Source organism: Psammomys obesus, unplaced genomic scaffold, assembly GCF_907164565.1.
Source record: "Psammomys obesus unplaced genomic scaffold, mPsaObe1.curated_primary_1811, whole genome shotgun sequence".
NCBI classification, from domain to species: Eukaryota; Metazoa; Chordata; class Mammalia; order Rodentia; family Muridae; genus Psammomys; species Psammomys obesus.
The window spans coordinates 1,890,215-1,915,906 of NW_026591560.1; the positions used below are offsets into that span (position 1 = coordinate 1,890,215).

The 25,692-nt window shown below is 56.0% G+C and overlaps 2 protein-coding genes across 5 annotated transcripts; one reads left to right on the plus strand and one right to left on the minus strand.

The window, feature by feature from the left end:
* The first annotated feature begins 457 nt into the window (after positions 1–457).
* Sipa1 (signal-induced proliferation-associated 1) lies at positions 458–12,593 on the plus strand. 4 transcript variants are annotated; one of them, XM_055610591.1, is made up of 17 exons: positions 458–604; positions 2,448–2,510; positions 2,974–3,777; positions 4,339–4,466; positions 4,552–4,728; positions 7,432–7,606; positions 7,991–8,094; positions 8,297–8,454; positions 8,559–9,174; positions 9,440–9,714; positions 10,871–11,089; positions 11,173–11,290; positions 11,373–11,493; positions 11,580–11,681; positions 11,765–11,819; positions 12,050–12,128; positions 12,203–12,593. In XM_055610591.1, exons 3-17 carry the CDS (start codon positions 3,105–3,107, stop codon positions 12,347–12,349), a joined length of 3,147 nt encoding a protein of 1,048 aa, XP_055466566.1. In that variant the 5' UTR covers positions 458–604; positions 2,448–2,510; positions 2,974–3,104; the 3' UTR covers positions 12,350–12,593. The 4 variants fall into 4 exon arrangements, with proteins under 4 accessions (XP_055466566.1, XP_055466569.1, XP_055466568.1 ...); XM_055610594.1 differs by having other exon boundaries at positions 3,004–3,777; XM_055610593.1 differs by lacking the exon at positions 2,448–2,510.
* A 3,055-nt stretch (positions 12,594–15,648) lies between these two features.
* Positions 15,649–25,683, minus strand: Rela (RELA proto-oncogene, NF-kB subunit). The gene is made up of 11 exons (XM_055610621.1): positions 25,519–25,683; positions 24,918–24,944; positions 24,683–24,834; positions 24,379–24,527; positions 23,282–23,373; positions 22,828–22,959; positions 21,949–22,053; positions 21,543–21,755; positions 18,294–18,374; positions 18,114–18,188; positions 15,649–16,999 (listed from the first exon to the last, which is right to left on the minus strand). Exons 1-11 carry the CDS (start codon positions 25,523–25,525, stop codon positions 16,380–16,382), a joined length of 1,653 nt encoding a protein of 550 aa, XP_055466596.1. The 5' UTR covers positions 25,526–25,683; the 3' UTR covers positions 15,649–16,379.
* Positions 25,684–25,692: the final 9 nt, after the last annotated feature.

Below are 25,692 nucleotides of genomic sequence, written 5' to 3' on the forward strand. Positions count from 1 at the left end.
AAGATTACACCTGCATAGAAAGGGTTCTTTTGTATTTGACACAGGGTCTCACTGTGCACCCCCTGTGTAAACCAGGCTGGCCTCAGATCCACCTGCTCTACCTCCAGAGTGCTGGGATTAATGGTGCCACCACTACACCAACAATGAGAAGTTTTCAGAACTAAAGAGCGCCTGTGTAGAACAGTTAACTAGGCTCGGCCCTTAAAGAGTGAAATAATTTCAGGCCCTCAACACCTGCTGTCTGCTGGGCCACAGCGGGACGCTAGGTGGCCTCCTCTAGCATTAAATGGTCTGGAAGGCAGGTGCATTTGTTCCCATTTCTCGGTGAGGTCACCAGTGACTGGGCTAGGGCAGGGAAGTTAGATGGGCGGCCGGAGGCAGGGGCCGCAGATTTCAGGCTGTCCAGGGCTGCCTAAGGCCCTGCCGGAGGTCCCCACCCGCAGGGCTTCCCGCCTTAGACAGCTCCCGGGTAGTCCCGCCCCTGCGCCATGCACCGCCTCCATCCTGGCCCCGCCCCCAGGCGGAGCGGAGGCGCCGGAGCGGTGAGAGAGAGGCAACGGGACCTTGGTGCGGAAGGCAGCGGTGGCCCGCGAGAGCCCGAGAGGTACTGGGGGCATCAGGGAACGGGAGGTACCAGGTTCGGGCCGGATACCCAACAGAGTGGCCTGGACTGGACGTGGATTCGTGTAGTGTGGGGAGGAACGGGACTGTTCGCCGCTTTCACTACCCGCATCCCCCCAACACCCAACCTCCTGCTCTAGTCCAGCCACGAGTCAGTCAGCATGTCCAGGGTTCTGACTCCTGCTGGCAGCTCCCACTCCCTCCCCTGCATAAGCCACTGAGTGGATCCGTTGGCTCTAGACTGCTCGCAGCAGTGCTGGCAACTGCTCCTGCTGCCAAGTGTGAGGGGGCTCCCCTCATTCTGGGGCTCCCCTTCCCCCAGTATGACCTCTTTCCCAGCCTTTGCAGTCTTGGGTCTGGCCTGGGAGGAAACATCTGTAGCACTCCCTGGCAACAGAAATAGGGTCATGACCTCCAGATGTGCTGGGAAGCATCCAGCGACTCCTCCTGGGGCAGCCAGGCCTTCCGGATCTGTGGGGGCGGGGCACTCCCCCCCCATCCCCCCTAGTGACACAGGCTGCGAGGAATGTCCTGGCCTCAATGGACCTTGTGTAAAGCTGTCGGATGGGGGGCAGAGCCCAAGTACACCCCTTAAGGCAGGGCCAGAACAAGAGGCAGCTCCTGGGCTAGGCTGCACACATTCACAGAGCTCAGCTCTTGGAGAGGGGCCCTCCCAGACCCCTCCCTCAAGTTCCTCTCACTCTACTCCCTACAATGTGGCCTAAGTCCAAGCCTGCATGTGTGCACAGCTTGGTCCATGGAACTGGGGCCTGCATAGTTCACACACAGACGTAGCTGGCGTCACCCTTTCGGTTTCCTAAGTCTTCAAAGAAAACAAGAAGTCCAGCTTCGGAGCTTGTCCTAGGAGAAACCAAGTCAGGAAGACCCGGAGGAGGCCTGCTCTTGTTTGGTTCTGGAGACTCAGCTGAGGCAGACCTTGGAGCTGCTCCCTGTCCCTTTCTGGCCCAGCCCCACTTGGTGTCACTGGATGGTGCATAAAAACGTACGAAGGGGCCTGCACCTGCAGTGAGGGCTCCCACGCCCCTGCCCTGGCTGTTGCCTTCATCCGTAGTTCACCCGGAGGCGGGCCTCTGCGTTCTCACACCTTTTGCACCTGCCTAGTCTAGCCTCACCACATTTCCGTACTCACTAGGTCCCTGGGGCCTTGGGTGTCTCAGCCTTACATCCTGTGAGACCTTGATCCTGAGATGTCACCTCCTCTCACAAACTTGCCTTCCTCCTACGCAGACAGGGACAGAGTAGGCAGGTGCAGTAGGCCCTGCCAAGCCTTAGAGCAGTGGCTCTCAACCTGTGTGCCCAGGTCGAATGACCCTTTCCCAGGGGTTGCCTATCAGGTAATTGACATCACAATTCCTGATAGTCGCAGCATGACAGCTATGAAGTAGCAATGAGAATAACTTCATGGTTGGGGTCACCGCAACATGAGGAACTGTATTAGAGGGTCACGGCGTTAGGAAGGCTGAGAACCACTGCCTTAGAGACTCACAGGCCAGATTCAAATTCTAGTTTGAACATGGAACTAATTGAGGCAAGCTCATCTCCTTGACTGGGCCTCATTTTGACCTCCTGTCCCACTGGGTTCTGACCTCCCTATCCAAGTGAGGTCAGGTGATCCTGTCAGGCTTATTCTCCCCTGCCCCCCCCCCCCGGAGCGGGCAGGCTAACCTGTAAGAGGTTAGCGTTAATCCTTGAGACCTGGGTGTCTTGGATCCCATGACTGAGCTATTGTGACCCCAGCACCTTCCTCAGGATACAGGGGCCAAGCAGGGGGCTGGGCTGAGTTGGGGCCACTTCCTGTGTTGCAGGAAGTCCTCTCGCCACTGTTTCTGTCCTACGGCAGCTGCCCCAGGAACCCCTGTGTCCTTGAGGTACTGAGACTTTGGGAACCAGGGCATTGAGAGTAGGCCGTGGGTGCTCAGCTCCTTGGGGGACCCTGGAGGAAGTGGGAGGTACCAGGGAGGAAGGTCTCTGGGGACAGGACGTCCTCCCTTTGTCAAGTGGGCAAGACCCAGACACCGGTGGCTGCATTGATTTCCGTCCCAGTGGAAACTCTCCAGAATTTAGTGGTAACCCTTACTGTGGTCCTAGTTCCACAGCCAACGCAGGAACCGAGAGGCCCTGGTGGCCCCCTGTTGTCCAGGCACCAGGACCCTAGAAGCAAAACATTGCAGCTCACCCCCGAGCCTTGTCCAGTTAAGCCTGAAAGTGGGCTGCAAACCTCAGCCCAAGGCAGACAAGGAAGTGGCCAGGAAAGCGGAAGCAGCTTTGATGGTCCCGGAAGGGACCGGAAGCCGAGTGGGCTGGGGGCCTGAGTTCCTGTTTTCTCTCCAGGCCCATCTGAGCAGCCCCCTCCTCCTTCAGGGCAGGAACCACTGAAACCTCAGCCTTCTGGCTGGGCACCAGGGACCTGTGTCCACCAATGCTGCCCGGCCCCCAGAGAGTGAGGCCCACAGAGCACGCCCATGTGGGCCGGCGGTGTGGGGAGCCCTCGGCGGGGCATGGCCCCTGCACCTACCGATGACCTCTTTGCCCGTAAGCTGCGTCAACCTGCTCGACCCCCACTGACACCACTTACCTTTGAGCCAAGGCCAGCCCGGGGTCCGCTCCTGCGCAGTGGCAGCGATGCTGGCGAAGTTAGACCCCCTACACCAGCCAGTCCCCGTGCCCGTGCCCACAGCCACGAGGATGCCAGCCGCCCTGCTGCAACCCCTACTCGGCTCTTCACGGACCCACTGGCACTTCTGGGGTTGCCAGCTGAGGAGCCAGAGCCGACCTTCCCGCCGGTGCTGGAGCCCAGGTGGTTTGCTCACTATGATGTGCAGAGTCTGCTCTTTGACTGGGCTCCACGACCTCGGGGGACGGGGAGCCACACAGAGGCCAGCTCTGCAACCCTGGCCTTACCCGAGAACCAGACCACCACCTCAGATCTACTGCTTGGGGCACCCGGCTTTGTGAGCGAGCTTGGCGGTGAGGGCGAGCTAGGTCTGGGTGGACCAGTGTCCCCACCGGTGCCCCCTGCACTGCCTAATGCGGCTGTGTCGGTCCTGGAGGAGCCACAGACCCGAACCACAGCTTACAGCCTGGAGCACGCAGATCTGGGTGCAGGCTACTACCGCAAGTACTTCTATGGCAAAGGTAAGGGGCGGGCGAGCCTGGGAGAAACAGAAGAGGGTCTGGGGCAGAGATCTGTGGTCTACAGTGTATACAGTAGGAGGCTCATGGGCTAGCCTCTCCCTGTAAAAAGGAGCAGGAGCTGAATTGGGCTCCGTCGGCTCCACTTTAACCACCTCGTTAGGGCGGCGTCACACTGAAGTCAGGGAGTCCCGCTTGCTTCTGTTCATCTCCATAACCCTCCAGGCCAGTGAGCGATTGCCTGTTTCCATGCCCGTGTAACGAAACCCTTTTCTCTCACCATCATCATTGGAAGTAGCAGCTTCGTTGTCTTGAAAGGGAGGACATGAGCTTTGGAGCCAGGGCGGTCTTTCACCTAGGACCGCTTAAGCATTGGTTTTCAGGGGCTGGGACAAGGTGTGATGTGGGTGGGACTGCAAAAAAGGGGGATGGGAATCAGCCTCTCCCAAGTTCAGCGCTCGGTGAGGCGGAGTCTAGGGCAGGACCTCGTGGTGGGCGTGGTCGAGAAGGGACAGGGCTGTCTGTGGGTTTGACCGGTCGGCCGCCGCCCAACCCCCACCCCAGAACACCAGAACTTCTTTGGGCTGGATGAGGCGCTGGGTCCGGTGGCCGTGAGCCTGCGACGGGAGGAGAAAGAGGGCAGCGGAGGGGGCACCCTCCACAGCTACCGGGTCATCGTGCGGACCACGCAGGTGGGCTGGGGTCCCAGGCTCAGGAGGTGGGTTTCCTCCCCCGCAGCCCGCACCGAAAGTTGAATGCCCTACTTCCCATCCTCAGCTCCGGACCCTCCGCGGCACCATCTCGGAAGACGCACTGCCCCCCGGGCCCCCGAGGGGCCTATCCCCGAAGAAGCTTCTGGAACACGTGGCTCCACGGCTGAGCCCAGCGTGCCTACGCCTGGGTTCTGCCTCCCCCAAGGTGCCCCGCACGCTGCTTACTCTAGATGAGCAAGTGGTGAGTGGAGGAAAGAGGGCTCAGCTTCCCGGGAGGTGGGTCTGAACTCAGCCTGACTAGCTCCCAGCTCCCTGACTTGATTTGGGCACCTGACCTCAGAAGAGCCGAACTACCTCTAGCATTTTCAGAGAGGAGGGTCCACGTCCGAGGTCATCCGAGACTGGCTTGACCAAGGAGGCCTTGCAAAGCAGCCACCCACCGCTTGTTAGGAATGGAGACTCTGGGGCTGCAGCCCAGAGCTACTCAGGCTGTGCATTAAAAAAAGACCTAGGTGACCTTACACACTTTACAATTTTGGAAGGGCCCACGTGACCGACCCAGTTGCTCTGCGGGTCCCTCATCATTAGCGGCTTTTTTCCCCCCAGTGCCTGCTTGGTTCACTCTCCTTATGGGAAGCTTCCCGGAGCTTCCTGTTCCTTTTAGGCCACTCGAGCTAGTTGGAAGTCCTCTACCCTGTGCTGAAGGCTGCCCACTGGCCTGGAGTCTCCTAGTTCAATGGTCATTGAACAGATACACTTCACATCTTCATGGTCAGGCCCTAGACCAGATGCTCAAACAGGTCCGCATGAGGTGCTGTCCTGAGTGTGTGCAGGAGAGCCCCTGCTGAGATACAGGAGCAGCAGGGGTCAGTGAAAGGAGGGCCTGGGGGACCCGAGAGGGCCCACCAACGGTGCTGACAGCAGCCAGTTTCACACTGAAAGACATAAGCACTCAGACCAGCATGCGCAGGCTTTCTGCGAGGTGGGACTGACAAGGTTTTCTGAGCAGAAGGATCTAGATTGATGGTTTAGAGGCTTCATGCATCTCCTGTTTCTTGGTGCAGGTGGAGGGCCTGGAACTGGAATGGGGAGGGGACTTTTTTTTCTTCTTGAAGACATTGGGAGCCACCGAAAGATTCGGAGCAGATCCGAGAGGCACAGTGGCCTTCTGGCTGCAACATGGGATGCAGGCTGGAGGGAGAACAGGCCCCAGACTGCAGCTGTTGTTCAGATTAGACATGGTGTTTGTGGTGGCAAATGTGATAAGGGGGTTACTAGTGCTTTGTGGCCAACTGAAAGGTGGACAAGGTTGAGATCCCTAGCTGCACGGCCCCTGGGAGCTGTGGGTTTTGTGGGCCCTGGAAGGGGGAAAGAATGTGGGCAGAGGAGTCATAGTTCAGGGGTCAAGATATTGGAAGGGCCAGGTGTGGTGCCACACAGGCCTTTAGGCCTAGCACCCGGGGGACAGCGGCAGGAGGATCTCCTTGAGTTCCAGGACGGCCTGGTCTGCATAGTGAGTTTCAGAACGGCCAGGACTAGGTAGAGAGGCTGCCTCAGAAAAGATTGGGGAGGCACCTGGCAGCTGGTGGTCCAGACCTGGAGTTTGGGGAAAGGTCTGAGCTGGAAGCAACAGTGTGTGTGTGTGTGGGGGGGGGGGGGACAAAATGTGGAGGGAGACATAGGTGAAGACTTTCAAGCAAAATGAGGTTCTTGTCATCTGCCAACAGCAGGGCCAACAGTGCCAAGAGGGTGCCAGGGTGAGGCCGTGTGTATGGTCTGTAGGGGGAGTCGTGGTTCTGGTGGGGTTTGTCGTCTGTACCTCCCCTCCCCCCTCCCCTGGGGTACAGAAGCCAGGACCTCAGGCATGCTTACCAAGCCCTCGGTTAGCTGTGAAGGAGGGAGGCGAGATTACTTCAGTGGGGTCAGTAGGACATGTCTGTCAGCAGCTGGAAGACACCGGAAGAAAGCATGCAATAAGAGGTGTGTTCATAATCCCCGTGTTAGGCATCGGAGACAGAAGTATGCCAGTGAATTCAAAGCCAGCCTGGGCTACACAGCAAGACTCTCTGCCTCAAACAAACAGAAAATTCAGGCACAGCCATGAATGGTGACATACGCCTGCAATCCTAGCACTCAGGGAGGCAGAGACAGGCAGATCTCTGTGAGTTTGAGGCCAACCTGGTCTACAAAGGGAGTCCAGGACAGCCAAGGCTACACAGAGAAACCCTGTCTCAAAAAAAGAAAAAAAAACAAAAAAATTCAGGCACATGTCTAGAATTCCAGCATTTTGGAGGTACAGGCAGGAGGCTCAGAAGTTCAGAGCCAGTCTTAGCTATGTGGGAAGTTCAAGTATAGCCTGGGCTATGTATGATACTATATTAAAAAAAAAAAAAAAAAACTGGGCATAGGAAGGGGACAGGAATGGCTCAAAACCCACAAAGGGCTGGGGTAAGGGTACAATGGAGCCCTAAGTTGAGGAGGAGAATAACGTGGACATTTGTTGGGAGTGAAGGCATTGTGCAGACCAATGGATCTCAACCTTCCTAATGCGACGACCTTCTATAACGCTGTAGTGATCCCAACCATAAAATTATTTTCTCGCTACTTTATAAAAGTTTGCTCCTGTTATCTGATATTCGGGATATGGTGTAGGGCGTCCTTTTTGAGTGTCATCTCTTTTGTTATTGGAAGAGTCAATAAATCCTCCTCCATCCCTTCCCTAACTGTGACCTCCCCTGCCCTCCTGAGCACAAGGAAGTGCACGCGCGCGCGCACACACACACACACACACACACACACACACACACACACACGGCAGGCACAGAGTCCCTTCCAAGGCAGCCCAGCCCCAAATGCCAGTTCTCACCATTCCTTTTACACCTCGGCACGGGTGGGGCTGGCAGCGTACTGAGTGTCTGTTTTCTGTTGTCCGTGACCCCCACAGCTGAGCTTCCAGCGGAAGGTAGGCATCCTGTACTGCCGGGCCGGCCAGGGCTCCGAGGAGGAGATGTACAACAACCAGGAGGCAGGAGCAGCCTTCACGCAGTTCCTCACCTTGCTGGGCGATGTGGTGCGGCTCAAAGGCTTTGAGAGTTACCGGGCCCAGCTGGATACCAAAAGTGAGGCCCCCGGACAGGGAGGGTGCAGCCCGGACAGGGAGGGCGCAGGGACACAGCTTTGTCAGCACACTAGTCCTCCGTGGTGGCTGGGGCTGAGTGAGAATGGGAGCTGAGCTGCCCAGGGCACTGGCTCTCTGCTTCCCTCTAAGACTACTTCTCATTTCTGTGATCTGTCTCGGCACCCCATCCTGATTCCCCTCCACCCTGCTGTGGGGCTGTAGCCTACAGGAGATGGGGTTCTTGGACTTTGTGGCCTGGGCATTAGCTGGTGGCTGGAGAGGGTTGTCAGCCACTGGCTGGGGCCTAGAGAGAAATAAGCTCAGGCAAGGCAATGAAGTCACCCACTCTCCCCGTGTCCTCTGTGCCCCCATTGTCTGGCTACAGCGGATTCTACCGGCACACACTCGCTCTACACCACCTACCAAGACCATGAGATCATGTTTCACGTGTCCACGATGCTGCCTTACACGCCTAATAACCAGCAACAGGTGTGAGAAGGGTTGGGCCAGGCCATGGGAAGACATGGGGGGAGGGTGCTCTGCTGACCCCAACCTCCCCTCTGGCTGTACCACCTACCCATACACCTTCCTCAGGCCTTAACCCTTGGGGCCCAGGCTTTGCGATGCCCAAATGAAGAGGGATTTGGGGGGCCACAAAGCTCGTCTCACATTCCCTGTCTTTAATCTCCAGCTCCTGAGGAAGCGTCATATCGGCAATGACATTGTGACCATCGTGTTCCAGGAGCCCGGTAGCAAGCCCTTCTGCCCCTCAACTATCCGCTCGCACTTCCAGCACGTGTTCTTAGTGGTGCGCGCGCATGCTCCCTGTACCCCGCACACCTCGTACAGGTGGGTGTGAGGGCGGTCTCGGGTCTCCGTGGGCACTAATTCTCGGATACATTCCCCGCCCCCTTCCGCCCCTCGCTCCTTCACTACAGCCTTCCTCCACGCAGGGTGGCAGTGAGCCGCACCCAGGACACTCCTGCCTTCGGGCCGGCGCTGCCGCAAGGCGGAGGCCCCTTCGCGGCCAACGCCGATTTCCGGGCCTTCCTTTTGGCCAAGGCCCTCAACGGTGAGCAAGCGGCTGGTCACGCACGCCAGTTCCACGCCATGGCTACCCGCACACGGCAGCAGTACCTGCAGGACTTGGCTACCAATGAAGTGACCACTACGTCGCTGGACTCCGCTTCGCGCTTCGGCCTGCCCTCCCTGGGCGGCAGGCGCCGGGCAAGCCCCCGGGGCCCGGGCGCGGAGCTGCAGGCGGCCGGCGCGCTGATGTGGGGCGTGCGCGCGGCCCCGGGGGCGCGGGTCGCGGCGGGAGCGGAGGCGGGCGGCCCGGAGAGCGCCGCCGCCGAGGTTCCCTGCTTGTTGGGCATCTCGGCAGAGACGCTGGTGCTCGTGGCACCGCGCGAAGGCCGCGTGGTCTTCAACTGTGCCTGTCGCGACGTGCTGGCTTGGACCTTCTCGGAGCACCAGCTCGATCTGTACCACGGGCGCGGGGAGGCGATCACGCTGCGTCTCGACGGGGCCCCGGGGCAAGCCGTGGGCGAAGTGGTGGCGCGGCTGCAGGTGAGCCGGGAACCCGGAGTCCGTGCGCTCCCGCGGGACGCGCGCCTCCCCGGGGCTGGTGCGCGTTGGGGGCGGAGCCTCTTGGAAACCTTTTAGGCCGGTGGTGGTCGGGGCGGGGCTTGCACGGGTGAGTGACTTCTAACCTCAGAGCCATCCTGTGGGTCGCTTGTGCTGTGTTAGGTAGAGCGAGGCCGGGCGGGACCGGGGAGCTGGCTCTGGGAAGCCACGACCCAGAGGACCTCTCTCACCCAGCCCTTCCCCGCAGCTGGTGAGCCGCGGCTGTGAGACCAGGGAACTGGCCCTGCCCAGAGATGGCCAAGGTCGCCTGGGCTTCGAGGTGGACGCAGAGGGCTTTGTCACGCACGTGGAGCGCTTCACCTTCGCGGAGACCACTGGGCTCCGGCCCGGAGCGCGCCTGCTGCGCGTGTGCGGTCAGACGCTGCCCAAGCTGGGTCCAGAAGCTGCTGCCCAGATGCTGCGCTCTGCGCCCAAGGTCTGCGTCACGGTCCTGCCCCCCGACGAGAGCGGCCGGCCGCGGAGGTCAGTGCACGGAACGTGGGGAGGTGGGAGGCTGCTGGCCCCATTCTGTACCTCCCGGCTTAGCAGCAGCAGGAACCCTACATCACTCAGCTAGACCGAAGGTGATCAGGCCTTCTCTGCTGTAAAGGTCAGATAGCCCTTTTATCATTTCAAGACACTAGCTCCCCGACCCCTGTACACACTAACTGACCGCTACTATTCTATCCAGTGTAGGCAAACCTTCCCCCTAAAGCCCCAAATGCTCTAAATATCTTTAGGCTTTTGGAGCTACTCTGCCACAGTTACTGGACTCTGTGGGAAGATGGATGTGTGGCCAAGCTTCCACCAAAACCGTGGAGACTGGAATTTCAGGACTCTGTATAGGTGCTCTCCATCATGTGAAGAGCTTACCGCTGGTAAACCCAGTCAGACTTCCAAGTGGAAACACGACGTTATTTCCACACTGTATATTTTTACACGTCACAAAATATTCTGTTAATGTCTTTCAGTTATTTAAACACCTGAAAACTAAGGCTAGGGAGGTGGCCCAGCCATTAAGAGCACTTGCTGCTCTCGCAGAAGACAGCAGTCAGATCCCTAGCACCCACATGGTGGATCATGACGGCCTGTGTGTTAACTCCCGCTGCAGGAGTTCCCTGCCTTCTTCTCGCCTTCACAGGCAGCTGCCCACGTGTGGCTCCTTCCCATATATGTACACATGAATACAAATTTTAAGACATCTGAAAACTGTCTTTAGCTGGCAGGAGTTCCAGAAGCTGTCAGTGCTAGCAAAGAGAAAGAGAAGCATCGACTGGATTTGGCTCCAGACCATGCCGTGTGGATGCTAATCAACTGATATCATAATTGTTCAAACGCTCACAGCCTACAACAAAGTCAGGGCCCAGTACCATTACCCATTTGACAAGGAAATAGAGTGACCTGCCTGGGATAGATGGGGCAGCGCAGAGGAGGAGGCCTTCCTCTGGTTTGAGCGCAGAGGTTGACGCTGTGCGAGTGTGTGTGTTAACCTCGGTCTGGAAAGGGGTGTGGAGCAGGCAGACATCGACAGGGGATGCGTGGAGTGCTTGTCCTTTTGGAAGCCTCTGGGACGGGGCTGATGACATGAAGGGGCTGGAGGGCCCTACCTGACGCTGCTGCCCCCATCCTCACCCTCCAGGAGCTTTTCCGAGCTGTACATGCTGTCCCTGAAGGAACCCAGCCGGCGTGGGAACCCAGAGCCGGTTCAGGATGAGCCCGTGGAGGTGGTCATGCCCCTCCCCGCGAAGCAGCTGCTGCGTTTCTGCCTGAAAGACAGCGCTAGCCCTCCGGGGCCCGGGGATCTGACCGAGGAGAGAACAGAGTTCCTGCACAGCCACAACTCTCTGTCGCCACGCAGGTACACCCCCTGGGCCCGCCTTTTAGGACCCCGCAGCTCTAGGAAAGCAGCTCTCAGTTCTGAGCCACCCCTGCCCACCTTAGCTCCCTGTCGGATGAGGCTCCGGTCCTGCACAACACCACGCCAGACCTCCTCCTTGTCACCACTGCCAACCCAGCAGCACCCGGTACCGGCACCGGCAGAGAGACACCCCCCGCCCCGGTAAGCAGAAACAAGGCCCTGGAGGTTGATTGCAGAGATGATAATTGGGTGTTACTGACTTGCCTTTCACTTCTGCCCCCAGGACCAGGACCAGGACCAGGTGGGCAGCCCCAGTAGCCGTGAGGACACTGGTGACTCAGCCCCAGAACTGAGGGCCTCCATCCTGCCCAGAACCTTGTCTCTGAGGAACTCCATCAGTAAGAGTGAGTCTGGAGCTGTGGACCTGGGCGGGAGGAGAAGACAGTCAGCTCTAGGGTCCCCTCCCAAACCTCTCTCTTTTAACTTGCAGTTATGTCAGAAGCTGGCAGCGACACCCTAGAAGATGAGTGGCAGTCCATCTCAGAGATCGCCTCCACTTGCAACATAATCCTGGAGTCACTGTCCCGGGAGGGTAAGGCAGTGAGGGTCCAGGGGAGAGGAGCCAGCATGGGCTTCGTCCCTTTCAGACCTGTCCACACAGTCTCTCTCCCTTAGGACAGCCCATTCCAGAGAGCGGAGACCCCAAGGGACCTCCAAAGTGTGATTCTGAGTAAGATTTCTGCCCTCACGTAGCGTGCGTGTGTGTGTGTGTGTGTGTGTGTGTGTGTGTGTGTGTGTGTGTGAGAGCACGTGTGCATGTGCCCCTTCTCCGCCTGCTCATTGGAGTTGCTTCCACAGATACCTAAGCCTCGGCACACAGGGTTGGGGTTGGGTTCATTCTCATCAGCGGTGTCTGGGAGCCAGCACTGCTCCTGCTGAGTTCTGACCCCGTGTCCTCAGGCCAGAAGCTGGGAGCCTGTCAGAAAAGGTCTCTCACCTGGAGTCCATGCTCAGGAAGCTCCAGGAGGACCTGCAGAGGGTGAGCAGAGGGCCTGGACGGGGGAGCACAGGGCTGCCCCCGGAAAGGGTTCTGACTGCTGTTCCTCACCCCAGGAGAAGGCCGACAGGGCAGCCCTGGAGGAGGAGGTTCGGAGCCTCAGGCACAACAACCAGAGGCTGCTGGCCGAGTCTGAGAGTGCAGCCACCCGCCTGCTCCTGGCCTCCAAGCAGCTGGGCTCCCCCACTCCTGACCTGGCCTGAGGCTCGCCTGTTATTCTCCAGGCTGACTGTGGACCTGCTTGGAACTGCCTGGCTCTTGAGAGCACCTGGGTCATACTGGTGACCTTCCTCAGGATTTTCCTGCGCTGAGGCGCGTCTAGCACTGCCCCCAGTTCCCAGCCCATTTGGTGGCTAAGGTGCCCCGACCTGTCCCTGTTTGTAAATATTCTGTAAAGAAAAGGGGACACCAGAGAGTTTCAGGAACAAAAACAAAAACCAGCTCTACCTGTGTTTGTGTGTTCAGAATACACGGGTGGGTGAGGGAGCACCCCTCCTTCCCAAAGCCACATCAGAGTCTTAGGAGCACCAGGGACCGGTCCCAGGAACACTGACTTAGAGCCGGTCTGGCATCAAGCACAGGGTAGGGACTGATAAGACACCCCTTGGCTCATCTTCATTAACTGGGTTTTCTAGGGAAGCAGGTGGCCATACTCTATGCCTTCCTGTCTTGTTTAGAGCAGGAGTGGGAAGAGAGAAAGCCAGCAGGCCAGAGCAGAAGGGGATAGATTCTGGGAGGTGGCATGGAGTGCCCGGACAGGCCTCCCTGTCTTGAGTTGCTGAGCGTCAGAGCATCATTGATTCCACCTGATCACCTCTTGCAGGCCCCAGTTCCAGAGGTGGCAGGTTTTCCTCTCTGTATCCCAGAAGACAGTGGCCCTCAACCTACTTCTCACTGGCCACAACTCCCTCTGTTCCTCACTAGGCTAGGCCTTTCCCCTGAGTGGCATCATCTGTCCAAACTTGGACATTGTCTTAATGCTCTGCTTCTGCTGAGGGCCAGTCAAGGCGCAGCCCCTACCCAGGGCTTCCTCTGTGGAAACCCAGGCCTGAGTTGGCTAACTCACTCTGATAGTATAAGTGAGGGCGGGGAACACTGGGGGACAGGAGCACAAGGAAGCCTTCTTGGAGGAGGTTAATAAGAGAACTGAGTTTTAAAAGTTGAGTTCTGGGCCTGGAGAGATGGCTTAGCAGCTAAGAGCCTGTACTGTTATTCCAGAGGACCTGGGTTCAATTCCCAGCACCCACATGGCAGCTCACAACTCTGTAACTTCAAGATCTGACAGCCTTACACACATATATGCAGCCAAACACCAATGCACATAAACAAAGTGAGTTCACCAGCAGATGTCAGAGGTGTTCCAGTAGGATCAGTCGAGGGTCCACTGGGCTGAAGTTAGGGTGCACGAAGGAACCAGGAGAGGTCATGAGAAGTGCACTAGGGATCTGGTGCACTTCCTACATGAGGCCTAGCCTTTCCTGGTTTCCTCCCACAAACACCGTCTAAGGAAAGGGCTTTTATTTTGACTCTGAGGGGTTTGAGGGGATTCTTAATGATGGTGGTACATTGTTTCCAGTCTGGAAGTGAGAGAAAAAGCAATGCTGTTCATCTACTCTTTTTATCACTTCTGGACTCCATGGTATGGTGATGCTCATCTCCCATTGGTTAAGCCTCTTTGGACTCCCTCACAAACATGCAGGCGTGTCTTCTAGGTATCTGAACTCCAGTCAAGTTGACTGGAAGACTAATCGCAGGGACTATAGAGAGCTGCCTCGTGGGGCAGTGTGAAAGGACGGCCAGGCTCTGGGCACTCTGGGGATGTGTGTGCAGGGGCCTGCGATCTGACTTGTGGTTGATGTTCAAAGGGAGAGCGTTTGGCCGCAGGGAGGCTAGTGAGGAAGGAAGCTGCCCTGCAGGGAGCACACTGGGGAGGAGAGAGTAATTTCCTAGGACCTTGTGGAAGACGGATGACACTGATAAAAGAGAAGTGTCCACAGTGATGGCCAAGTTTCCGGCCGGAGCCCCTGGTGGGTGGGAAGTGATAGACAGGTAGGAGGGACAGCCTGTGATGACTATGGTCACTTGGGACAGGGTGAGTCTAAGAGACATCAGAGTACAACTGTCCAGTGGCTAGCGCCCAGGAGACAAGTGTGGGCTAGAGACAAAGATTTGGGGCAGATGAGCCATTAGTATGGTGAGGTCATTCAGGGAGTGTGGGAAGGACTAAAAGAGGGTTTCCGGGGGTCACTGGCCATTGCAGGATACTGGGAAAGCCAAGAAAGAGCAAGGCACTGCCTAAGCTAAGGCTGGGAACCTCTGCTAAGCATCGGCTGCGGGGTGCCCTTGGGTTTCAAGCCTCCTCCACCCTCCCCACCCCAGCAGGGATGCTAATGCAGGTCCTGCCTCTAGGCAAGTTCAAAGGGGTCTGATTCCAAGACCAGGTCAAGGACAGACTGGGCTCCTCCCCAGCTGCAGCTGAGTTTAGCCTGGTCCTCAGGTAGTATACACCTTGCTTCAGGCCCGCCCCCTAGATATGTGCACCCGGCGTTTGTTGGGAGACCACAGATGTCGTCCAGTTCCCCAGCATGTGCTGTTCATCCGAATCTTCTTCTGCAGGGACCATCCACCGCACTCTGCACAGGGACCTGCTCTCAGGGGCTTACCTTGCAGCTCGCCCACCAGACACCTCCAGGCCCCTCAGCACAGGGATCCCCTCACCACTGCGCCGAGCGCTCAGAGGGCACGCACATCCCAGAAGACTGGCGCTCTGGCCTGTGCGATGAGCCGCTATGCATGTGCAAGACAATAGGGGAAATAGCTTTAGCACCTGAGCTAGGCTTTGGGTTAAGGTTTTAGGTGTCCTCCTGGCACATGGTATCGAAAGTACTGCGGCAGACGTTTTTTTGTTTTGAGACAGGGTCTCCCAGCATAGACCTCACTGGCCTGGCCTTGAACTCATGTATCTCCCTGCCTTTGCCTCTGATCAAAGGCACGCACCACCACGACCCGGCTTTTTTTTGTGTGTTGGGGGAGGCAGGGACTAACAAGCTGTTTTGAGTGTTGCATATAATTTAGGCTGGCCTCATAATCAGTAAGCTCTCAAGATGACCTTGAACTGATCACCAGGGATACAAAATGGCTGCCTTGTTTCAGCCTGAGCTCCTGCCAGCTCCCAACTGTTGTGCAGGGTTTTCATCATCCCCAGGATGGTCTCACCGCCACCTCCCCTCCCAGGCTGTTCCCTATCTTTGGTGATGTAACTCCTGGAGCAAATGGACTCCACCCTACAGCTACTGGGCCCTACTGGGCCTTTGGCAGCAGGAACCCTGCCCTAGCTGCTGCTAAGTTTGCAGGATGGGAACCAAGGGTTTGTTGCAGGAGGCGTCCTCAGCTCCCAGGCCCCCATACAAGACTACAAAGTCACTCAATTATTTCACCATCATCCAACCTGAAATGACCAGCAGAGTGTGCTCAGTGTTTGCTGAAAAATGGCGATTCTCTGGCCAGCGCGGTAACACGTTTATTAGTTCAGAGTTAGAAAGAGCAAGAGTCCAATAGCTTTCTCGGTGAAGACTGTCTTGTGGCTGAACTTCTAGCCCACCCTTCTGCCTCTACACAATTTGCCCTGCTATTAAGGCACTTGAGGAAAGGGGGTACAGGGATGTCTCGGACCAAACTTCCCCCAGGATCCTTTAGGCGGCCAGCACTGTCCCACCTGTTCCTTCAGCCACAGCTCAGCACAGCAAGAGCTGGCAAGGCAGCTGCTCCACACGACAGAGCAGCGTCTCCTCCGGTGCTGGTGTCAGGTAGCACCACATAGGGGCCGCTGTTAGGAGCATTGCTTTGCATCAAGGTGTACAGGAATCCATGCTGAGGAAGACACTTGATAGTAAGGCTTTATGGCCTTAAGGCCACTGCTCCAGCTGCCCCTCTGTAGGAGTGCTGGAAGCTGGAGGATGGAAGAGGAGTCCCAGAGGTCCCTACCAAGAAGAGAGCTGATTATGAACACAGGGAAGAGCAAGTCCTCCCAGCTCCTTTCCCAGAGAAGGCAATGCTCTGCTGAAGCACCTCCGGAGAGACTGAGAAACTGCCAATAAAGAATACAGTGTGCCGCCCCAGGAGACACCACCCAAGGGAGCCGGGGAAGCTGGAGCACATGCCCCAGAACCTGTGCTTTGGGAAAGCCTCAGTGCCCTGAAACCTGCTGCTCAGAGCAGGGTCACTGTCAGCGCCTTAGGAGCTGATCTGACTCAAAAGAGCTGAAAAGTCCATGTCCGCAATGGAGGAGAAGTCTTCATCCCCAGCTAGGCCATTGGGAAGCCCTGCGGTCCCCAGGGCTGTGGGCGCTGGGTCAGGGGGCCTCTGAGACCCTGTCACCAGGCGAGTTATGGCTTCGGGGTACTCCATCAGCATGGGCTCAGCTGCAGGGTGTGACATGGACACACCCTGGTTCAGGAGCTGCTGAAACTCTGAGTTGTCGACGGATGCCAGGTCTGTGAACACGCCCGGGTCTGTGCTGCTGCCAAGCAAGGCCCCCAAGTCTTCATCAGCATCGAACTGCAGCTGCAGCAGCGCTTCAGACAGTGTGCCCTCCCCCGCCTGGGTGGTCTTTGGAACAGCTGTGGCCAGGGCTTGGGGAGGACCTGGGGCGAGAACTGTGACAGGGGCTGGGGGCTGAGCCAGAGCTGGTACCATGGCTGAGGAGGGGACCAAGGTCTGGGCCAAGACGGGGGCAGAGGATGGTGCCAAGGCCAAGGCCTGGTTTGAGATCTGCCCAGATGGTAACACCATGGGGGAAAACTCATCAAAGTTGATGGTACTGAGGGACGCTGGGAAGGCATAGGGCTGCGGGGCTGCGGGAGAAAGACAAAGAGCAGAGCGTTAGAACAGGGCAGGACACAACCCACCCCAGCCACCATCACTCAGCCCAGCGCCAAGCGGCAGAGAACCAGTGCCTTTTAGGAACTAAAATCTGACCTGGCCTGTAGGGCCCCTGACTATGGGGTCATAAAGCTCCCACCCTGACCTTTTCAAGTTCTTCTCGTGTTACAGCTGCAAAACCGAGCATATGTCACTTTTTTTGAGCCACACACTAGAATTCACAGTCTATTACTTTTTAAAAAATGTTGTTTTATTTGTATGTGTGTTGCCTGCTTTTCTGTATGTGCACTACAGAGACCGGAAGAGGGCGCTGTATCCCCTTGAGCTGCAGTTGAGACAGTTGTGAGCCACCCTGTGGGTGCTGAGAATAGAACTCTTTGCAAGAGCAGTGAGAGCTCTTAACCTCTGAGCCATCTCTCCAGCCCACAACTTATTACTTCAGAGGTGATTTCTGCTTTCTAAATTCATCAAGAGCTGGGAGCAGAGACTATCCACTTCCAATGTCTGTATCTCAAGGTATCCAACTCAGGGACTGTTTAATCCCTTGGAACTGGGTATTGCATTGAGAGCCTCATCCATGCGGGAAAGCATCCTAACACTGAGCTGTACCCTTACCCTGCTTTTACTTTTTAACTTGAGACAGGGCTCTTCAGCCTGGCCTTGAACTTCACCCTATAGTCCAAGATGGCCTTGGACCTATGACCCTCCTGCCACACTCTTCCCAGTAGCCAGAAATATAGGCTGTTAGCATAAGGCCTGGACCTAGCCCAGGGTTTAACTGGAGTATAGCCACAGACTTCCATGGACACTAACACCTCAGAAACTGCTGGTTACTGTGCCATACTTCCAAGCCTTGAGTTGATCAGGCTCTGGCAGAGCCCAACAATCAACACCTGCACTGCTCCCTGGACTGGACAATCCTGGCACAGCGCCAGGCCTCACCCTGAGAAGTATGGGCCCACAGAGAGCAGGCTTCAGAACTCTGCGGGTGAAAGCGAGGTCTGCCCAGTTCCCTTCCAAAGATACTCTAAGTTCAGTCTGCACAAATGTGACCCTCATTCAAAAAGGACAAAAGGACTTCCTTACCTGGCTTGGAGACAGAAGGTGAGCTTCTGGAAGGCACGGCAATACGCCGGGTTGGAGGCCGGGGTTCAGTCGGTCCTACAGAGCAACAGCTAGGTCAGCTTTAAGACCCCAGGGATTTTCTCAGACTCTGGAGCTTGGCCTACCTGCCCATTCCTCTCCCTCAGGCTGTCCATATCTCACCATTGAAAGGACTCTTCTTCATGATGCTCTTGAAGGTCTCATAGGTCCTTTTGCGTTTCTCTTCAATCCGGTGGCGGTCATCTGGGAAAGCAATATGGACGGTAGGATTTACTCTCTAGCTGGGCGCTAGTTCTCCTCCCAACCAATTAAGAAGGGATGTGTGCCTAGATTCTAAGAAGGGTCTGATAGTTAAATCTTCTTTCCCGATGGCTTTTTGAGACAGTCTCACTGGATAGTCCTCGCTGTCCTGAAACTCACTATGTAGACCAGGATGACTTCAAACTCAGAGATCACCTGCCTCTGCCTCTGCAACCCTGTGATTAATGGCGTGCGCCACCACGGCCAGCCTTGTTGGCTGAGTTTGACCCTGCTAAGTAAAAGAGCCCTGCTCTGGGGGACAAGAACCCGCAGCTCACCTCTCACCTGTTTGGCTCACCTAAACATCCACTGAGGCTCAGGGGGAAGCACTGTGGACTGAGGCTAAGGCCGCCAGAGATTCAGCTCAGTTAGGGGCTTGTTCCTTTAGTTCCAAGAACCATCTAGAGCACCTCAGTTTCATTCCTCCAAAGTGAACTTTATCACCTCACACCCGACCACCAGTTCTTTTTTCTCTGTCTCACACTGTCCTGGCACCAAAACTGGAAACTGGAATTACCCTGAACATCATCTTTTCTTTCACTCTCCCAATACTAATGCAACAGAACTTGCCAAAGTTTGTGTTGGCTACTATGTGCTGGCTTTTCTCACCCTTGGGGATGAGTAAGCACACAAGAGGTTTAATCATCAAAAAGGTGACCTTAAAAAGTGCCAAGATCAGCCCAGGAGGTGGTGGCACACACCTTTAATCCCAGCACCTGGGTGGCACTGGCGGGGGGGGGGGGGGGAATCTCTATAAATTGGAGGCCAGCCTGGTCTACAGAGTGGGTTCCAGGACAGCCAGGGATCTATTCAGAGAAACCCTGTCTCAAAAACCAAAACAACCAACCAACAACACAGAAACCAGGAAAACCAAAACACCTAATTTATTACATTTACGTGTGTGTTGCCAGGGGGTGGTGGCACATTCCTTTAATCCCAGCACTCAGGAGGCAGAGGCAGGTGGATCTCTGAGTTCAAGACCAGCCTAGTCTACAAGCAAGTTCTGTCTTAGAAGGCTGTCTTAGCCTGGATTACACAGACAAATTGTCTCAAAAACAAAAATTAAAAAAAAGACCCCCCAAACCCAAAAAACATGTGCAAACATGTCACAGCATGAGGTCAGAGGACAACTCGTGAGAGTCAATTATCTCCTTTTATCATGTGGCTCAAACAGAAGTCATCAGGCTCGGTTGCTTATGTCTTTACTCAGAGCAGTCTTGCCAACTCTTTTTCTTTTTTGAGACAAGATTTCATGCAGCCTTAGCTGGCATCAAATTTACTATGTAGCCAAGGCTGACCTTGAACTTCTGATCCTCCTGTCTTCACTGCCCTAGTGCTGGGATTACAAGTGTGGAACACCATGCCTGGTTTGAGTGTACTGGGGGTTGAAATGAAGGCCCTCTGCATGCTGGGCAAGCCCTCTACCAACTCAGCTTCCAGACCTACTCATGTCGTCTCTGCTTAGAAATCTTAAGTGCTTCCCTGTTGCTTTTAGGATGAAAGCCCAGACATGGCTAAGTCTAACAAGGCCGTCCTTTGGGCTTGCTCACTGCCTGAAGACAGCTCCTACCATGGACATCCCTGGACAGGCTGTGTACTCCCCAACACCCTCATCCTTCCAGGACTAGGCCACTAGCCTGAAGAACACTCGTCAGGTTTTCCCCCCAGGGGAATGCCACCTCCTCCACCTTCAGCTCCCAGCGCCTGCACTTCCTCAGCCCTTTCAACACATGCCCATTTGCTATAGCACTTACATATCTGTCTACTGACTCAGCTTGTGAAGGGCAGGGAATCCTGTAGCATTAAAACAAGATAAACAGAACCTTCATTTATGTGCAGGGTGTCTTGGCGGCATGTTTGTCTGTGCGCCACGTGCATGCCTGGTGCCCTAGGAAGCCTGACACTGGAGTTACACATGGCTGTGAGCTGCTGTGTAGGTGCTGAAAGTTAAATGCAGGACCACTGGCAGAGCAGCCATGTCTAAAGCACTGAACCTTCGCTCCAGCTCCTGTCTCGCTTGATTTTTATGTAGGGCACACGGCACGAGCCCTGACTGCCCACTAAGCTTTGAGCAAAATGAAGCTAGATCATATGGTAGTGACAAGAGACACGAGGTGGCAGCAAGTCCACAGAGCCAAGTGCTCTTGGTTCAGATGCACCCCTGCCTCTCACTGCTAATGAGTTCCGGGAGGCCTTCCCCTCAAAAGGTGATGAGAGAATCCGGTCAAGCCCTTCCGGAAACGCTCACAGCAAGGGATACAGTAGACAGAGCGAATACACTGGAGGTCACTGTTAAACAAGGGAAGAAAGGGACTGTGACTGTAACTACATGTTTAACAATGACGACGCATTCTGAGATATGTTTGGCAAATCGGTCATTGTATGAACTCCTCTATTGATTACTGTATTGTGTGTGTGTCCGTGTTAAGTGTCTGCATGTGCACAGCATGCCAACGATCAACACTTCCTGCGCCCCCTCCAGCTTATGTACGCGTCGCTGTTTTGCCTGCTTGCACGCATGGGCAACATGTCCTCGCCTAGTGCCCTCGAAGTCAGAAGAATAGACTTAGAGACGGTTGTGAGCCACCCTGTGGGTGCTGGGAATGAAGCAGCAAGCGCTCTTAACCCCTGATCCACCTCTCCAGCCACCTGATGTATTTATTTACATGAGACAAGATCTCACTACGTAGCCCTGGCTGGCCTCAAACTCACAGAGATTTGCCTGTCTTTGCCTCCCAAGTGCTAGGAGTCAAGTGTGAAGCAACACGCCCAGACTCTCACTGAATCTGGGACACCTTGATTCAACAAGGCTGGTTGGCGAATTAGCCCTAGAGATCTGTTTCTGTGCCGTCAGCACTCCGGTTACACACGCTTGCCGGAACAGCCAGCTTATTCCATGAACGACCTAGAGAATACTTACGCCAAGACGCCTATGTAGTCTTAGGTGACTTAGGTGACCACTACGGCACATGTGGTCTGTTTCTGACAGAAACGTTATGTGCAATGAACTACAGTATGTGTAGGTCCTGAGAGCTGGCCCCAGACATGCAGCCCTCATCTTTCTCCTAGCAGGGGCACAGCAGCCTGGGTATGCCCTCCCCAGCCTCACACCTGTGTCTGGTAGGTACTGGAACTCCATGGGCTCACTAAGCTCCCGATCAGAAGGCCGCCGGAGCTGCATGGAGACTCGCACTGGAGCCTGCAGGCTGGGGTCGGCGTATGGAGGGGTCCGGAACACAATGGCCACTTGCCGGTGCACATCAGCTTGAGAAAAGGAGCCTCGTGCCTCCCAGCCCGGCCCGGTGAAATACACCTCAATGTCCTCTGCAGGAGACAGTGGCAGAGGCAGTATGGGTTAGTACGACAGACCCCCAACAGACCACTGTCCCCAGCTCCTCACGCTTTTTCCCTGAGACATCACTCTTCATCCCCCCCCCCTTCCGCCCCCAGGCACATCACCCCTGCTCAGCCTCACTCCTCCCCACCCCCCGCTTGGTACCCAGAAGCCAGTGTGTACCTTTCTGCACCTTGTCACACAGCAAGAAGATCTCATCCCCACCAAGGCAGCTCCCGGAGTTCCGGTTTACTCGGCAGATCTTGAGCTCGGCAGTGTTGGGGGCGCCTGAGGGTGGGACAGGAAGCAAACCCTGAAACATCAGAGGTCTCCAGGGTACCCCAAAGGAGATGTAACAGCCGTGCCCAGCCCAATTCTGGGTCAAGGACCCCCAGCTTGCTGACTACACTTTCGAAGACCATTCCTATCTGCTTTTCACCTCAGCCAAGTTGCAAACTGTCTCCCCGCTGTGTGTGTGGCCCGGTTCTACAGAAGAGGGGCGGAGCAGCAGAGAAAGCTGGACTGCTCTGTCCTTTGCAGACCTTACAGTCCAATGGAAACAATCTGACCACACCCAGTCTCCCTCCACCTGGGCAGGCGCATGTTCAGCTTTTGGCTCATCCCTACCTTGGCAAGGAGTCCTTCCCTCCTCACTCCCAGCTCATACTGGTTTCCGGTCCTTGGGACTCCAAAGCCCTTTTACTCTCATTCACCCTGCTGCTTGTTAAAGGCTGCAATCCATCAATGTCAGCCCAGGTCATCTGAGAACTTCCTGTGAACTGCTACTGTTGAATTATCACTGTCTAGCACTATCTGGTTCCTGGGAGTTTGTTTCCTAAAGTCATGAACACAGTTCCTGACACACCAGCATCTGAACACAAGCTATGGAAAACAGGACTTCCCTCCCATCAGGCTCTTGGGGATCCAGGAAGCTTCACACTGGGGGCAGCTCTGGGCATTCTCTGCCCTGTCCCCTGCAGTACAGCTGGATGACTAAAGGAAGCCATCACTCTTCTCCCAGGCCACACCCACCTTTCCCCTTTACTGCAGCTAGCCACTTACGGTTATCAAAAATAGGATGAGAGAGGACAGGCGGCAGGCGGAGGGGCCTGCCTGACGGGTCCCGCACTGTCACCTGGAAGCAGAGGCGGACTGCGTTCAGGTCATAGTCCCCCCGCTGTTCCTCAATGGGAACTGTTAAAAAAAACAAAAAACAGTGAGGGGAGTCAGGGAGATGCAGGGAGCTCTGAGGGAAGAGGTAAGGCTATCTGAGATGGAAAGATACAAAACAAAAGTCTTAGGGAAAGAAGACAGGATTCTACTGTGACCTGGAATACACGACCCCTCTAGGCCTCTCTCTCAATCGTAAAATGTAAGTGTGTACCAAACTGCCAGCAAGATTCCACTATTACGTTGGGTTGGCCACGGAGAAAGAGGAGTGCGGAGGGAGGCCCAGGCAAAATGAGGGAGATGTGTGCACCATAGGTAGGCTTCTGCCTTTGCCCCTTGCTCCTACCTTGAAAGGGGTTATTGTTGGTCTGGATGCGCTGGCTAATGGCTTGCTCCAGGTCTCGCTTCTTCACACACTGGATCCCCAGGTTCTGGAAGCTGAGGTGCCTCACACATCAGTTTTGTGTCCTGGCAGAGCCCCTCCCTCCCGCCCCTCTGCCCAGGTCACAGGCCTAGGCTTCCCACGGTGCTCAATGAGACCCATTCCATTGGCAAGTCTCTGAGGGACCTGCTCCAAGACCGTGTCACAGCCACCCTCCGACGCACGGGCTCTTCTCCTAAGCAAGCTAAACTTATTTCTTCTTCAAGGTCGCTGTACTTCTCTCTAGGGCCCGGAAAGTTCCTTTGGACTTGTCTGCTTTTTCTCACCATTTAAGTGTCAGCAGACAGGCCTTCTGAAACTATCCAACCCAAAGGCATGGTGATACATGCCTATTATCCTCGGAGTTGAAGAGGTAACTGAATCCTAATGAGTTCAAGGCTAGCCTGGGCTATAAAAGACGCTGTCTCAAAGTCATGAGACCAGAATCCTCCCTCTAATTTATTACTGTGTTTTCTCCCCCCCCCCCCACCTTTGGTTTTTCAAGACAGAGTTTCTCTGTGTAGCCCTGGCTGTCCTTGACTCACTGTGTAAACCAGGCTGGCCTTGAACTCACAGAGATCCACCTGCCTCTGCCTCCCAGAGTGCTAAGATCACAGACATGTGCCATCGCACCCAGCACTGTGTTTTCTTTTCATCATGAAAATTATTATTCTCCAGTAGTCTATCTTGTCCATCTGTTTATACAATTACTTATCACTTGTTTTTGCCAACAAGTATTTAAGCTCCTGGAGAGTCCATTATGAGTATCTTTCTGACACAAGAGCCTAAGGGACTGTCCTGTCCAGCCACGGTGATTTGTGGCTCCAAGATGATAGGAGATCCTGATCCCATGGAGTTCCTATTAGAGAATTTTTGACAAAGGAGGTCTGTCTGCAGAGCTGGGGACAGAAAAGACTGGACTCTGCCTGTGTCTAGAAAGGGGTAACACTGTAACAGGTGCCTGGCCACCCTGCCTGCTCCTACCCTGTGCTCAGCCCACGCCCGGGCTTTAAGGGGCTCACCTGTGGATGCAGCGGTCTGGGCAGAGTTCAGCCTCGTAGAAACCATCCCTGCAGTCCTTCCCCACCAGTTCATGTGGATGAGGCCGGTGAGGTGGGTCCTTGGTGACCAGGGAGATGCGAACTGTTCCTGGTCCAGTGTAGCCATTGATCTGTCCAAAGTACAGAGTACGCTAGAGGCCAGCAATCCCACACCGGGCTCCTGGACACAGGGCACAGGGGCACGGAGGCAGGTCTGCTGGGGCTCCACAGTGCCTTCCGCCACCATGTCTCGCCCCCGCCCACACCCCTGGGGGCCCGTGCCTACTTTGATGGTGGGGTGCGTCTTGGTGGTATCTGTGCTTCTCTCGCCAGGAATACTACCCGCTGAGCGACCCTCGCACTTGTAGCGGAACCGCATGCCCCGCTGTTTGGGCTGCTCAATGATCTCCACATAAGGCCCAGAAGCCTGGGCTGGCTCTGTGGGTAACACAGCTGGCCATCAGGTGCTGGCCACCAATCCGGGGCAGCCCCTTCCCACTGAGGAAGGATGGTCAACTTACCTGAGGGGAAGATGAGGGGAAACAGATCTGAAAGGCAAACACAGACACACTGTCAGTGAACTTCACCGCCCACTCCCGAGGACCTCGGAAGGCCTGATAGAGGTAAGACCGGAAAACTGCCCAGAAAGCAGGCTAAAGAAGGCAGTAGCGTCTCTCTAGTAGAGAAAAGGGGCAGAGAGGATTCCTTAGCCCAGGGAAACCTAGTCAGTGCCTGTTTTACATTAATAAGAGGTACTGAAGAAGGTTACCATCCCCTCTCCTCTTTAGGGTAAACTGAGGCAAATACTTTCTCCCTCACAAGGAAAGGAAGCTAGAACTAATCATCTCGACACGGGGGGGAGGGGGTGCGGAGGAAACTGAGTCACGATCCAACCACACTCCCACCCCAGGAACGACACTGAGTCAAGGCGCCCTCCGCTGAGAGGGGTAAACTGAGTCAGAGTCCCTCGCAGCCCGCCCCGCCCCGCGCCACCGTCCGGCCTGCCGCTCCCTGCGCAGCACCCCCTGGCGCAGAAAGGGGCGGAAGACGGCGCGGCGGAATCCCGCCGCGGGGGCCCGGGGCTCGCCGGCCGCCGTCCCGCGGGGCCGGGGGCCGCCTCACCGTCCATGGCCGGGGTCCCGGGGGCGGGGCCGGGGTCGCAGCTGAGCCCGCGGCGCGCTAAAGCGAAGCCATTCGCCAGAGGCGGAAATGCGCGGCGCGCGCCCGTCGTCGCGTCACTGCCCGGAACCCGGCCGCGCCTGCGCGCTGCGCCGCCGTCACCGACGCGCGTGGGGG

What these genes read in the sequence shown, in the direction of transcription:
- Sipa1 (XM_055610591.1), top strand. Translation starts at nt 3,105, where the DNA reads ATGTGGGCCGGCGGTGTGGGGAGCCCTCGGCGGGGCATGGCCCCTGCA. An exon ending in AACTCTCTGTCGCCACGCAG is followed by an intron (nt 11,090 to 11,172) that starts GTACACCCCCTG and finishes TGCCCACCTTAG; the next exon opens with CTCCCTGTCGGATGAGGCTC. An exon ending in GGAGTCACTGTCCCGGGAGG is followed by an intron (nt 11,682 to 11,764) that starts GTAAGGCAGTGA and finishes TCTCTCCCTTAG; the next exon opens with GACAGCCCATTCCAGAGAGC.
- Rela (XM_055610621.1), bottom strand. An exon ending in TCATCCTATTTTTGATAACC is followed by an intron (nt 22,054 to 22,827) that starts GTAAGTGGCTAG and finishes TCCCACCCTCAG; the next exon opens with GCGCCCCCAACACTGCCGAG. An exon ending in CCAGTACCTACCAGACACAG is followed by an intron (nt 18,375 to 21,542) that starts GTGTGAGGCTGG and finishes TTGCTTTCCCAG; the next exon opens with ATGACCGCCACCGGATTGAA.